The following is a 15522-nucleotide window of genomic DNA, read 5'->3' on the forward strand; positions in this document are numbered from 1 at the left end:
TATGTCTGAGCTATTGAAGTCCTCAAATCGTGGTTTAAAGACCTCAAGGTGCAGAGAATCCTCCAGCAAGTGACCCGTGCCCCACACTGCAGAGGAAGGCGAAAAACCTCCAGGGCCTCTGCCAATCTGCCCTGGAGGAAAATTCCTTCCCGACCCCAAATATGGGGATCAGCTAAATCCTGAGCATGTGGGAAGACTCACCAGCCAGACACTCAGGAAGGCTGTTCCCAGGGCCGGCTCCAGGCACCAGCCCTCCAAGCATGTGCTTGGGGCGGCTCCTGGAGGGGGGCGGCGCTCACCCGGGGAGAGCAGGGCCGCGGCCGTCCAGACAAGACGCAATAAGTCGAACCCAGAAGTTCGATTGCCAGCCGCCGAACTAGCGGCTGGGTATAGATGTACCCCCAAAGGACATTGAGGTCAATGGTAATAACTACTTTCTCCTTCAAAAATTTTCCCAAGACCTTGCATACTACAGATGTCAAACTAACAAGCCTGTAGTTACCCGGATCACCTTTTTTTCCTTTCTTAAAAATAGGAACTATGTTAGCAATTCTCCAGTCATAAGGTACAACCCGAGTTTACAGATTCATTAAAAATTCTTGCTAATGGGCTTGCAATTTCATGTGCCAGTTCCTTTAATATTCTTGGATGAAGATTATCTAGGCCCCCCGATTTAGTCCCATTAAGCTGTTCGAGTTTGGCTTCTACCTCGGACGTGGTAATAGCTACCTCCATATCCTCATTCCCATATGTCATGGAGACAATGATCTGAGAAAGTGTCCAAAAAGGAATACTTCTCACTCCACTGCGGTCAGTCTAATTCTGACTCAGAAGAGTCAATAGTAAGAGACTCCAGAGAAGAATCTATGATCAGAATTCCACAAATTCAAGGAAGGTAAACTTCACATTTACTGACATTGACTTGGATTACAAACTTGAGACCCAATTCCAATGCACCAGTGAAGCTGTATACAAATAACTCAAGGCAGAATCTGGTCTCACGATAATTTAAGTTTTTCTTTTAATATACATAGTTATTTTTACTATCCAGAGGTCCATTCAAACTAAAAGGATGCATGGTCATTTCAATGAACAAATCTTGAAAAAAGTTATTTTGATTATTCCAGTATTTGACTGGGCAGATTAATATTTTAGATACTTCCCACTGGCATTTCTTTCCCTAACATGTTAATATGAGACTACTGTATTGAAATACACTGAAAAATTCTTAAAATGAATGCATACAGAAGTATTCTGCCTTAACATTTGCATTGTCATGTTCCATGCTTTTCTAATATTAAGGTGCACTTTTTGTACAGAGATTGCTGACAGTAAGAATCTCAAGCACATAATCAGCAAGCTAAAATACTGCACAACAAATCACGATAATATCTGCACTTTGAGACAAGCCATGTTTTAAACTGGTTTCAACAACAAATATATACGAGTATTACAAAAGGGCTTCTTATGCAGACAATTTTTTACAAATCATATATATATCAGACACCTAATAGGTCACATCATTGTCATTTTAAGTTACATAATGACCAAAATGGAAACATTTAATGTTCGTTTGAAATGATTTTTAAAAATAGGGTTTAATACTTCTGTCAACATCAAAAGGTTTAAATTAGTTTCAATTACTGAAAAGTCCACAATTCTAATGATGTTAAGTGATTCACCACACCATTATATTAATACCCTTTAGTTCCTGGAGGTCAGTTCAGGTCTCTGATATAACCATGTTAATTTACTTTCTTGTGTGCAAGATTTGAGAATATTTAACTAAACGGTATATTTAAATAGCTTATAAAGATAAGAAACATCAGACAAAAAACAGCTTTTTTATTGTTAAACAGACAATTGCTGGAAGAGAGACTATCCACGAGTAATATGATGGCTGTAGTGCCAACCTGTTCTGATTAAGAACGGTGAGTGGGGAAAAAAGGGCAAGCTGCTATCGAATAGAAATATCTACTAATCAGATTTTTTTTAAAATGCTTAAAAGTAAGGTGATTTACCAAACCACATTCTCTTTGAATAGCACAGCTACTCTGTCATGTTTGAGCCGAAGTCCCTGTGACACAGGAACACTGTGTATTTCAATACTCTGTGCCAAATTCTTCCTGCAGGTACGCCACAATGTTGATACGGAACATGAACAAAGCATAGAATTTGGATTTAGCACATCTGGGTTCCTTTCCTGGCTTTTGTCACACAACTTTTGTCACTCACCTTTATGTGGCTCAAATTCTGCATATGAACAAACCCACTATACACAAATATAAATCTGTTTAAAAGTAATTTTATTTATACTTGTTTTCTTCCTTTGTTAGAACAGAGTTTTGTTTGAAAACAAAGTTGTTGTTTTTTAAAAGACGTTCATCTGTTTCTGTCCCTTGCTCCCGAAGTCATGACCCTGCTCATGACATCACAATGATTTCTATAGCAGACCCTCATAATGTTGCAGTCTTGATTCTGAATGTATTAAAACTGACATAAGCAATGTTAAAGACTCCATGTTATATGCTGTTTACAAAATAACATTATGGTGGAAATAAAACCACGCTCTGAAAAATATTGCTGTTATAAAGCTTGCTTCACATGTGCAATGAAATAAGCACTTATTGACTGGATGATATTTCAAACTTCTACAATAAACATCAAATTTAAGATTGTGTGCAACTAATATAACTTATTACAAAGCAATTTATTTTCCAGGGTGGTATCTAGCAAAGGAGATATCACCCATTACTAGTCAACTTACTTAGTCTCTTAGCAGCCGCCAGGGCATCATTCGCAGAGTCAGCCACGAAGAATCTCTGAACTGTAACCCCATGGTCTGCCATCAGTTTTTTACTCTGGTATTCCTGCAGGTTCAGCCATCGTCTCGAGGTTAACTGAACAGCCTACAGAAATAAAGAGAAATAACAAAATGCTCATTATGAACAGTTCATGCAACAGTCAACTGCACTATTAAGCCTCATGGTCACCTCAAACTAACAATAAACAAAATTATTTAGGAGAAATGGAAATTATTTAGGCATCATTTTAGGGAAATGCCATTTCAAATGTGTGGCTAAAACATTCTGAAACCTATCAAAGATACTAAAATGCTGCACAAGGCTCACAGGGTGATCTTGGCTTGATGTGTATGTCTTATTTAAATCAACACAGGTTTGCAAATTTACTGGGTTTGATTTCTACAGTATATTTATGGTTTTATGCATTTCTGTGCTACCTAAAAATACTATTATAAAATTGTTACATTAATAAAAATATTCTTTGCTTTATTTTAAATTCCACACCATACTAAATATTAAATAGTTGTCTTACATACAATAAGTTTCTCAGACATTATATACACACACTATATCTGAGTAGGGAAAAAAATTATTTTAATTAAGGGTTAAATTTTCAAAGTAATAATAAATCCCAACACATTTTAAAAGGTTTGGTATCTATTCCCGATTGGCTCTGGTTTAGTGACCTTTTGTTAAAGGAACTAGCAAATGACCAGTGTGGCCATATGAGTCCAGGAGCAGCAGCAGAAGAAACAACTTCCCAACCTCACCATACAAGGTTTACAAATTATACAGATGTGTATGCATTATATATACACCATCGGTGGGCAGGGGGGCTGGGAGAGAGATAGAGACTTATGCACATAAAACCAAAGGCCAACAAAACAAAAGATCACAAGCAAGTGCCACAGGTGCACCACTGAAAAGTGCAGAAAAGGGCATTTCAGAGTTGTGAGCTCAAAGGAGCGGGCCTGAAGTCTACTCCTTTCTATACTATTACATGGTCAGCTGTTCCAGCTTCACACTTTTTAGCTGGGATGCCTCAGCTCTTTCTTTAAAGCTTCAAATACTATTAAAGACCTTGCCGGACTATTGCTGAACATTGTGAACAGTCTTCTCTAGCTTCCTCGTCCAACATGAACAGCTTTGATGAACAAAGTTAGAAACGTGGTGAAGTATTCTTATATCAGTCACATCAGGTGGCTGCCGGCCTGGCTCCACTTTACACTCTCCAAATATAATTGGATTTTGTTTTTAGGCTAAGTGAATTTAGTGGTGGTGAAAGGTGCCAGAGTGACAGCCCCCTGGAGACTGAAGTCCTATTTATCCACATAACGGATACTGCACAGACAAAATGTAAGCATGCACCATCCCCTCCCCCCCCACACCCCTCCCCCCTAAGGAGCCTCAACACTGACTTAGGCCTGGCCTACACTGGGGGGTGGGGGGAAATCAATCTAAGTTACGCAACTTCAGGTATGTGAATAACGCAGTTGAAGTCAACGTACTTCGATCTACTCACTGCGGTGTCTTCACTGCGGTGAGTCGACTGCTGACGCTCTCCCCTCGACTCCGCCTGCGCCTCTAGCTCCGGTGGAGTACTGGAGTCGACAGGAGAGCACTCGGCAGTCCATTTATCGTGCCTAGACTAGACACGATAAATCGACCCCCACTGGATCGATCGCTGCCTGCCGATACGGCAGGTAGCATAGACAAGCCCTTAGAGGCACCACTACCAGGAGAGAATAAAGTCTCCATGTCCACTGCTAACAATATCAGCCATTTAGTGTCTGAAAGCACCTAGCACCCATTGGGTTGTAGAAGAAACAAATAATTACAACAATTTAGTAATAAAACCTGCTTCGGGAAAACCACATGACCAGATAGCTTTGCCATCAAAGCTGTGCAACCCTCTGGACATTTTTCCTCTATCCCATAAGCCATACCACTTATCTGGATAAGTTACTCTAGATCCAAATTTCCTTGCTTTTGTACATGTTACACTTCCATTATTACTATATTTTTTTCTTTATATATTCCATGATCTAAAGTAAAAAATAAATGTAATGTCATTTAGGCCCTGATTCTGCAAAACATTTGTACATGTTCAACTTCAAACACATCAGTAATCCCACTGATATTAAACATATGGGTAAATCTTTACAGAATTGAGGTTTTATATGTTCCCAGATCAGAGTGTTACAATTTACAGTGAATATGGAAGAACCTTCATTGTCAACACAATTTCTTTAAAAAATTAACTTTAGTTAACATTTACAAGGGGAAGATGGGGTGGGGGGGGGGGAGATTTTACATGTTCCATGACAAACCAACTCATGCTCCCCTCTCACACATTTAACCAAGCACTGCCATATTTTTAGAAATATCTGCAGGCTGGCTAACATTTCTTCTTGGGATCCATATTAAAATGGTCAAATAGAAAACGGGAAGAGTTAACTGAAAAGGGACATCAGCCTGAATGACAGCAGTGCTACCTGGAAGTGGTTTAATTACAATCTGTGTCCTTATGGAGAGATGAACTGCTGCCCTGGTGGCAGATAAACCACCATAATTTCTCAGCTGCTGACAAAATAAAAAGCACTGAAGGCATGCTGGCACCTCCCAGCTGGACATAACAGAAAGGATTATTTATTATATTAATATTTGGATCTCTAAAATCAGGACATAAAACATTGATTATCCTTATATAGTTTTATACTAATAACAAAAAATGTTAATATGTCCACCTTTCAACAATATATGGCTTTTATGCAATACTGGAGTTTTAGATATTACATTAAATCAAACAGAAACATCCATCTGTTTGAACACAGGACACAAAAGACTGATTAAAGACACGTAAAAGCCATGTACTTTTATACAGGAAATGTGAGGTTTTGTATATTACAAAGTGATTCCTGCAGAACATAAATAATTACAAATGGCTCAGAACTCACATTTTAAATAATGTGAGAAGTATTTTAGAAGAATAAAATGCTTATAGTGAATACCTACAATAACCTGGTTTTAGGTAAAAAGCAACAGAGGGTCCTGTGGCACCTTTAAGACTAACAGAAGTATTGGAGCATAAGCTTTTGTGGGTGAATGCCCACTTCATCAGACGCATCAGTCTTGCATCTGATGAAGTGGGCATTCACCCACGAAAGCTTATGCTCCAATACTTCTGTTAGTCTTAAAGGTGCCACAGGACCCTCTGTTGCTTTTTACAGATTCAGACTAACACGGCTACCCCTCTGATACTGGTTTTAGGTAATAATTCCACCATGCAAGTGTCTCAACTTGTTTTCTATTTCTCTATGATCTTCAGAGTCAATACATTTACTTTTTGATTTATACACCATACCCAATAATTCCTGCATCAAGCCCCTAATTTCTATTTGAATTATAGCATATATTTTAGCAAGAGTGGAGAAGGTTTCTTAGGCCAGGTCTACACTGGGGGGAGGATCAATCTAAGTTACGCAACTTCAGCTACTTGAATAACATAGCTGAAATCGACGTACTTAGATCTACGCACCGCGGTGTCTTCACTGCAGTGAGTCGACTGCTGACGCTCTCCCGTCGACTCCGCCTGCACTTCTCGTCCTCGTGGAGTACTGGAGTCAATGAGAGAGCGCTCCGGGGGTCAATTTATCACGTTTAGACTAGACACGATAAATCGACCCCTGCTGGATTGATTGCTGCCTGCCAATCTGGTGGGTAGTATAGACATACCCTCAGATATATCCAGGACATTAAAAAGCCGCCCCGCCTCTTTTCCTCTGTGTGTGTGTTCAAGCACAGTTATAACATTAAAATCCTGGGAGCTTAATTTTACACTCTTCATTTGGATTCTTTGGTCTTCAAAATATTCCTATGCTGAATTCATTCAACAAAACGTTAATGCAATCTTCTACAAATGAATTGCCACCAGTATACAGCTCAATTTTTTATGATGGGTAAATATACATATCAGATACATACATACACACATGCAGATTGGAGTGAAGGATTACAGAGTGAAATGTATATCCCCAGGAATTTAAAAGCGATGAAACAGGGGTCTACAGTACTATACGTCACAAGTTGCGGGAACTACTGTCCACTAGATGTCAGCTTTCCAATTTAAGGAGAAACAGCTACTTATAAGACTAAAAAAAGGTGGCTGATCTAAAAGTTGGCAAATATAGACACAAAAGTATCGTAGCTCAGTATTGTAGAGGCCAATCATCATCAGAGGAGTGCTTGGGAATGGTTGGTGCCTTACTGTATATTTACACTGAGGACCAAATATGAATTGTGTAATTTCTTCCCCTTGTTTTCACTCCTGATCCCAACATCAGTGTAAACCTTCCCAAACATTACTTGATTTCTGCTTCCAACTAAGGGTACGTCTACGGGTAGTGATCGATCTATCGGGGATCGATTTATCGCGTCTAGTGTAGATGTGGATAAATCAATCCCCGATCGCTCTGTCGTCGACTCCGGAACTCCACCACAGCGAAAGCGAAGTCGACGGGGGAGCGGCGGCCGTCGATCCCGCACCACGAGGACGCAAAGTAAGTGATTCTAAGTCGATCTAAGGTACATGGACTTCAGCTACGCTATTCTCGTAGCTGAAATTGCATATCTTAGATCGATCCCTCCCCCCCCCAGTGTAGACCAGGCCTAAGGTACTTAACTCATGAGCTCTCATTTGCACTGTCGGCTGCCAGGCATCCCCTCACATACCCTACTAGAGCAGAAGCCAAAACAACTGCAATGAAAATGGAGTCTCAGAGATGATTAGACCCATTAGAGGTGACCTTGCAGCATTTAGCTACTGATCCTCTGCCTTGCCAGATGCAGTTTGAGATAGATTTTTGGGGGTGGGGAGGGGGAAGAGACTAGAAGAGGCTTTGCAACCAGGATGCAGCATCAGCCAGGACCTCCAACAGCAAGTGACTGAGCCCTACTGTGTGTGAGGCAAAGGCGAATCCAGATGCACTACTTACGCCCTCATCCAACAGAAGAGCAATCCCAGTTCCCTGTGGAATTGAGTATTGGGGAAGTTAATATCTAGTTTAAAAAATCCCTGTTGGGCAAGGGGCCGGAAGCTCATACCCATAACTCCGGTGAATACAGTAGGTTTTATATGCTTTTAAGTCACTCTTCTTAAAATTCCTCACATGCTTGATTAAGCTCCTGCCTGCCTGTTCAGGTGCATCTCATGTATTGAAAATTCTGGCCATTGTGTTATCTGATGAGCCCCAAAAGAATAAGTTTTTTTTTTTTTTTTTTTTTTTTACAAGTCTTCAATGGGCATAACATTATATAAATGCTAAACATTATTTCAGCTGTAAGAGAAGGTAGAAAATAACAACACAAACTGTTCAGGTTAGAAGACAACTATCTTGGAAGAAAAAGCTTGATCATACCAGCTGGCTTTGAGACATTCTGCTGTGGCTACTAGTTGCATTTGAGAAGTACATCTCTTTGTCAAGGCCTGGCTACATCTGTGAAGGCATTCCTCATGCTCTCTCTCTCTCTCTTGCTCAATAGGGAATTTACAAGTCTGACTTTCAGGGTACAAAAAAAATAAGCTCATGTCTTTTAGTTAATTCATTTATCATGCCTTGCAAATATCATTCACGTAAAAAGAACAAAATTTTTACCTTAACCTTCTTGAAAGGTTTTCCAGATATTATTCAAGGTAACAATTCTATTCTCAAACTAGGCTTTAAAAATTTCTCTCCTAAAATATGCTATAATTACTAATGAACAGAACAAGTTACAGTTTTCATATTTCAGTAGTGCTTTATCACTGTTTGTTTTTTTGTTTTCCCAAACAAAAATGTTTCCAAGGAAAAGTTGTTGCCGTTTCATATTTAAAAAAAAAAAAAAAAAAAAACAGATAAGTTAGCAGCCCACTCTGACAAAACATTTTAAAATTTCAAACTAGTGCACAGATAATCGTTGTGAGCAAAACTACACCGCTACCTCGATATAACGTGACCCAATATAACACGAATTCGGATATAACGCGGTAAAGCAGTGCTCCGGGGGGGGCGGGGCTGCGCACTCCGGTGGATCAAAGCAAGTTCAATATAACGCAGTTTCACCTATAACGCGGTAAGATTTTTTGGCTCCCGAGGACAGCGTTATCTCGAGGTAGAGGTGTATCTCAAAGAAATTCTTGTTTTCTATGGTATACTCCTTAATATCCACTGCCATAACAGAAGATTATGTTTGAATTTACTCTCAATACTAAAATGATAGCTTTCTATGTCACTGACAGAGGGAAGTTTTTAGGCAAACCAAAAGAAAATATTAATGCTCCAGGAGTTTTTCAGAATTTGATAGCAATTACAATCGCCGCAGAAAAAAGAAAATCCTTACATTTATTACAATTAGTAAATTAAATGTATTAATCACTACAGCTGTTCAATTAGCGCTCTCTGGTTGGATGCAGCAAGCATGTACTTTCAAAATAGGTGTCATCAGGAAGGCTTTAAATTACTTAAGTATGAAGCAACAGTAGGTATGAAAAATGATCTTCCTGAAATATCGCACGTTCACAAACAAAAAGCAAAGTGAGGTTAGTGGTTAAAGCAAGAGGCTGGGAGTCAATTCTATTCCCAAACGCACTACTAGCATGTTGAACAACCTGGGCAAGTTCCATACCTCCTTGTACCCCTGCCTCCAGAGTTTTTAAGTTGCAAAATGGATATTAAAAAAAATCGTACTGCCTCACATGAGTGTTGTGAAGCGTAATTAATGTTTGATAAGACCTTTGGAGAGCATCAGATAAAAAAAGGTGTTGCGCATGGTACACAGTGAGATTTGTTTTTGTACTACCATCAAAAAATAAAATGAAAAAAAGAGAAGAATGATCCATGCCAATAGTATGAAGTCAGAGCTGAGGTATGCAGACGGAGACAGCAAGAAGAGCGTGGTTCAGAATCAGAAGAACTGGCAAAATGGACAGCACAGCACCAGAACAAATCCCCGAAGAAATAATGGAAGACTATGCTTCTATAGAAGAGACACACCTTCGTTTGCAAACCATAAAGTACTGCGCAACCATCTTACTTTAACCCTGAATTTCAACCAAGATGGGCTTTCAGTCAGGATTTTTCACAACAAACTCCATGTGATGAATGAACTAGTGAAGATGATGAATGAAAACAGCCTACTATTATATACATTTGTTGCTTATCTATACACTTTAGAAATCAGTGGAAATTGACTCCATATTAAAAGCTCTGCAGAGCAAAGGGACATGAAAAAGTTACATTAAAGCTCTTGAAAAACAGATCTTTTGCCTTGATAAGGGCAGGTAAAAGACAGTAATTACAAGAGATTGAGTGAAGGAAAAAGACATGCCCCTCTCTAAAAGATCTTTTCTCTTTCAAGAACATCTTAAAAGTGATGACTTGGAATCATTTGTGATGGATTATAGGCTAAAGAAAAAAACACTAATGAACCAACAGCAGAAAAGACACTAATCTTAGAATTAACACCCAGCTCTAAGTAGTTCTCAGTTATACTAAATACATGCTTGAAGATAAAACAGAAAAAATCATCTTAATCAGAATGGAAACAAAGACCTTTGGATAGGTGGGACTACGGTGAATAGAATGAATGAAAGCCTCCAAGTCTTTACTCCTCACTTTTACCCAGGGCTCAGAAGACACTAGGATACAAGTCCCCTCACTTGCACTTACTCCAAGTATTCTCAAAACCTCATCAACATATTGTAGACAGGAAAAACATCCCAGGGATCATACACTCCATACCATGATGCATCTTATAGGTAAAAATAAGATACAGCACTGACTGACGTTACCAGTGCTATTGCACAACTGTACAGCCTTAAGACAAACACCACAAAGGGCTTTATGGTAACAGGTTTTTAAAGAAACCTTACATTTTCCAGGCCGATTCTTCCCCTTGAGACTTATTAGCAGGATGTTTTAATGTGGCATGGAATGCGACTAGCATCTCCAACCTGCCAGTTCTATTATTTATTCTCCCGCTCCCCTTTATGCCACAGCTCTACTGCTGTGGACAATCTAGTTGCCCACAGCAGTATTAAGTTGCACTCCCAGAGGCACCAATGCACACTTGTCCATCCATAAAAAACAAACCATAGAGGAACCAGGCTGTGAGCAAGGATCAGGGGAAGTCATTTGAAAGTCTCTTTAAAGAAACTCTAAAAGGCTGAAAAGGGGAAGAGTAAAACAAGGAAAAGCACGGACTATTTTCTTATTTCTGTTCTCCCTCTTAACTCCCCTTTCCCCCATAGCCCTTCCTCTCTTTCCCCCCCCCCCCCCCCCCCCACACATTTCTGTCAGAAAAAAATCAAAGGAAAATCCCTGGGAGTATGCCATATATATTTCACACTCTTTCACACAGGGCTGCATTTGGGTGGAAAGCAACACATTTTAATAGCTGAAGATAGATTTGGGTTTTATGCCATTTACTTCTTAGCAATCTATTTCTTCACTGCAGGGTTGTATCGCAACATGAGAAGTGTAATCCGTTTCATAGGTATTTCTGTCACTCCAACCTATCAAGGAAGCACTGGAAAAAGTCAATAAGTGGACCTTGCTGTAAAAGCCCCTGAGATTGTGTGTGACATCTTGAATTTTGCATTTGTAGTCTGACAGTCAAGAACTGGGAGAACTTGAGCCTCAGTATCTGTTGGTGTGAAACATTTTCTGCTGGCTGATATTGCTTCAGAAGATTGTTTTCTTTTGGAAAATGGCAATTTCTTAAAGCACACTTTTTCTTTTTTTTTTTAAACCCTCAAATTCAAAATCCTCATCACTGTAAAAGTATTTTAATCTTAAAACTTCACTTTTTCTGTTTTCCCAACAGTCCAAAGAAGGCTTCCTGGTTAAAGAAAACAAAGAATTATTTCTAATTTTCTTTCCTTTTTCTGCACCCAACCCCTTTTTTGTATATTTAAATTCAAGTTCATTTATCCAAGGGGAAAAAAAAGTACAAGTCTCCCTTTACAGAATCATAGAAGTGTAGGTCATCTAGTCCAGAACCCCTTACTCAAGGCAGGACTATGCAATAACTTGATCATTCCTGACAGGTGTTTGTCTAACCTGTTCTTAAAAACCTACAATGATGGAGATTCTACAACCTCCCTAGGCAATTTGTTCTGGGACTTATCTGTGTTTCTAACCCACAGAAACTAAAAACCCAGACAGTTGGATAAAATGAAACTCAAGCTACAAGAATTAATCCCAGCAAAGGACATTTTTACTAGCATGTAAGATAACTGTCATTCACATCTTTACTGCAGGCTTCTAATGGAATCAATGTTACTACTAACAAATTTTTACAAGAGCCATTATTTAGAACCCAGATACTGTTAAAAGTAGAGCAGTGTTTTTTAGGACAAGGCAGGGGGTCATTTAAATCAAACTGCGTAAACAGGATTTTTTAAAAGGGGTTGGTCAAAGTGTCATAGGTAACCACTACGAGCAATAGTATACTCAGTTTGTGACACATTTGAAAGTTGTGGTTGAAAACTTAATGTATCTCCACTGTAAAAAGTGTTCCAGGGTGATTTCCTGCCTCTCTTTTCTTTCCCTGGTCTTAGAAGCTAATATAAAAAGAGAAAAATTAAACAAATAGAATCAAAGATTCAGACTGATATGCACCCGCAAAAGTAAGGAAAAAATAGAGATAAAGAGGAAACACTTCCTCTAAAGGCACCATAAACTCACGATTCTCACTCTTGGGTTAGTATTCCTTAGTGTTAATCCACAGGTACTCAAAGAGTTCAGAGATTTTTTTTTAAATTATGGGGCCAAGCCAGGTTTTCAAGAAACACTATTAGAGGTAACTGAATTTCCCCTTCTTAACAAACCTGCTGTGAGTTATGCCTATACATATACAAGTTCTGTATATTTTGCTTGTGGGCATGTACACTGTACAAAAACTACCATTCAAATGAGAGATCTTCCATTGTTGTTTGCAGGTGGTAATAGCTGTGTTGGTCCCAAGATATTAGAGACACAAGGCGAGTGAGGTAATATCTTTTATTGGACCAACTTCTGTTAGTGAAAGAGAAACTTTCGAGCTACACAAAGCTCTTCGTCTGAAAGCTTGTCTCACCAACAGAAGTTGGTCCAATAAAAGATATTATTACCTCACCCACGTTTGTCATTCAGATGAGTTACAAAGGTACAATAAAAGGAAAAGTCAGGTATCTTTTCTTGACCCCCCCCCCACAAAACCTAAATATACCAGACATTTATTGGCTATTTCTAGAGAGTAAATTCGACTCTTTACACTGCCACAATCATCTCTATTTCCTGCTGTTTTGTTTGTATAAAATGCTCAGGGCTAAAGGTTGCTCCCTCATCTCTCTGTAATAGTAGCATGTTATCTCAGGGATGTCAAATTAAGTTCGTTCCCTACCCAGTTTCCTGTTGCTTGAGATGTCACAAGGTGATAAAAATTAAAAGACCATTAGAAAATGAATAAGAACACCACAATAATTAAACAGGAGTGTAACAAACAGCATATCTTACAGAAGGAAACAGTTTTCATATATAAAAAGACATTTGGAAATTGCAGTTAACGAAGATATTTTAGTTCTTATATGTATGCAGCATTAATTACCGTCAGACTCTCAGGATCTTTCGTCTGACCCACAAGGTTTCTTCCAAGTGTCTGCTTAAAAAAGCAAACCAAAAAATAAAACCCCTTATTTTTTGTGCATTTGAACAGGAAAAACTGCCTTAATATAGTCAAAACAAAAAAAAAGTTTTCAAATTGTAGGGTAATTGGCTGCTTGGGAAAAGATACTACCTTAGTTCTCCACAGAATGAAATCTTCCATTTAGCCACAAAACGGATACACGGGTAGTGCAAGCTCCACCACGCTGCCCCACCACTATCCCTGAGAAGCTAGTTCAGTTTCATGTTCATTCAATCTTTGGCCTCTCTGCTGAAACTACTAGCAATGACTCCAAGTATGCTGGCACAACATGCTCAAATTTCAGATGCTAACTCACCATGAAACAGACTAAAGAGTACCCCAATTCATCTCACATACCGTAGAGACACAACTATTAGATATCCAGCTAGCAGTAACCTGGATAGGATCTGAACTTCTGACTTAGAAAAGAGGGTATGTAATTCATTATCCAATCCATTGTGCCAGTCACTTTGCATTGTTTTTCACTTACTTTCAGTAGGTTAATTTCTACATGGCCTTATCTTACCCCAAAGAATAAATGTTTTTGTGTGAAACTAAAAGCTGACTTCATACAACCTATTCAATGTGCTTTGATGTTCAGAAATGGCAGCTTTCGACCCGCAAATGTTGAACAAGTTTTGGATTGGTAAAGCAATTGATTGTCCTGGGCTGATAAACCAGTTTCCAGATCCCTGCCTGTCCATGACAGATAAACATCAGCCAAATACGTAACTGTATAGCCTTTAGCTCAATCAGCTGCTGGCAGGCGATATCTTGCTGAAAAGTGTCATCGTTTGTGAAAATCGTAGCAAGAACTGGAGAGGATCACGTAAGACTTTCAGCCAGTTACCATCCTGCTTTAAATGCCATAGATCTGTAATCTTTAAACACCACATATTTTCTCTAAATATTAATGGGCTGGTGTGTTTTTTCTTGAATATTAAAGCATTGTATAAATAGTGACGGGGAAATCTTAATAGGATGAATTCAGATAAACATTCAAAGATTCAGATTTTCAACTCTACTTTGGAATTTTGTTTAAGAATAAGAATTTCAAAAATTATTGTGTCATTTCCTGCGTAACTGAACATACAGTTACATCAACTGAGCATACACACTGAATACTGGTGGATATAAATGGCAAGTTATACATCCCAGTATCAATTTGCATGCATAAATTGCCAGTTTGCATAAGCACTTCTGGAAATCAGGCACTTTTTTGGATAATCTATTAAAGAGGCTCTGCTTCTTAACTTCAATCTGCAATTTACTAGTGTTCGGTTTAAAACAAAGTGCACTTACCAAAATACGAATGGTTAATCTACGTGTACAAGGTTACTAAAACATAATTTTATAAAATAATCAAACTCTTTAAGGCAAGGACTGTCTCTTACTATGTACTTCCTACAGCATAGAGCCAAATGGGGTTAAAATAATTGTTTCATCTGTGTAATAAATAATAATAATAATGTGAAGTTTGAGAACAAACACAAATTAAGGAAGATACATCAAGTTCTATGGCATCCATAAATGTTCAAATCTTACAAATGGCATGTAACCAGATTAACAGACAATTTTTTTTTTTGGAGTAATGCATACACAGACAGACAAAAGGAATCCATCAATAAAACTGCATTCGCCAAGAGGTGATGTAGAAGTAATTAAAAAAATGCATCCATTAATATTACTAATTTCAAATAATGACCGCTTACAAAAGGGGTTCTCAAACTGGGGGTTGGGACCCCTGAGGGGTCATGAGGTTATTACATGGGGGGCTGCGAGCTGTCAACCTCCATCCCAAACCCCGCTTTGCCTCCAGCATTTATAACGGTGTTAAATATATTTTAAAATGTTTTTAATTTATAAAGAGGGGTCACACTCAGAGGTTTGATATGTGAAAGGGGTCATCAGTAAAAAAGTTTGAGATCCATTGGCTTACAACATGGAATTCTTAATGAAAAGAGATTTATTTTAAGCTCTTTCACGACATGCATTTCCTCACTTTCAGAGTATT

General features: G+C 38.6%; 1 protein-coding gene across 1 annotated transcript in view; it reads right to left on the minus strand.

Moving 5' to 3' along the window:
• Window positions 1–15522, minus strand: part of SUCLG2 (succinate-CoA ligase GDP-forming subunit beta) — a 203497-nt gene that overhangs the window by 160802 nt on the left and 27173 nt on the right. The window contains exon 2 of the mRNA XM_034775745.1: window positions 2768–2909. Within this exon, the coding sequence (XP_034631636.1) occupies window positions 2768–2909 (142 nt within the window). The remainder of the gene's footprint in view (window positions 1–2767; window positions 2910–15522) is intronic.

The sequence above is a fragment of the Trachemys scripta genome, chromosome 7 (assembly GCF_013100865.1).
Source record: "Trachemys scripta elegans isolate TJP31775 chromosome 7, CAS_Tse_1.0, whole genome shotgun sequence".
NCBI lineage: Eukaryota > Metazoa > Chordata > Testudines > Emydidae > Trachemys > Trachemys scripta.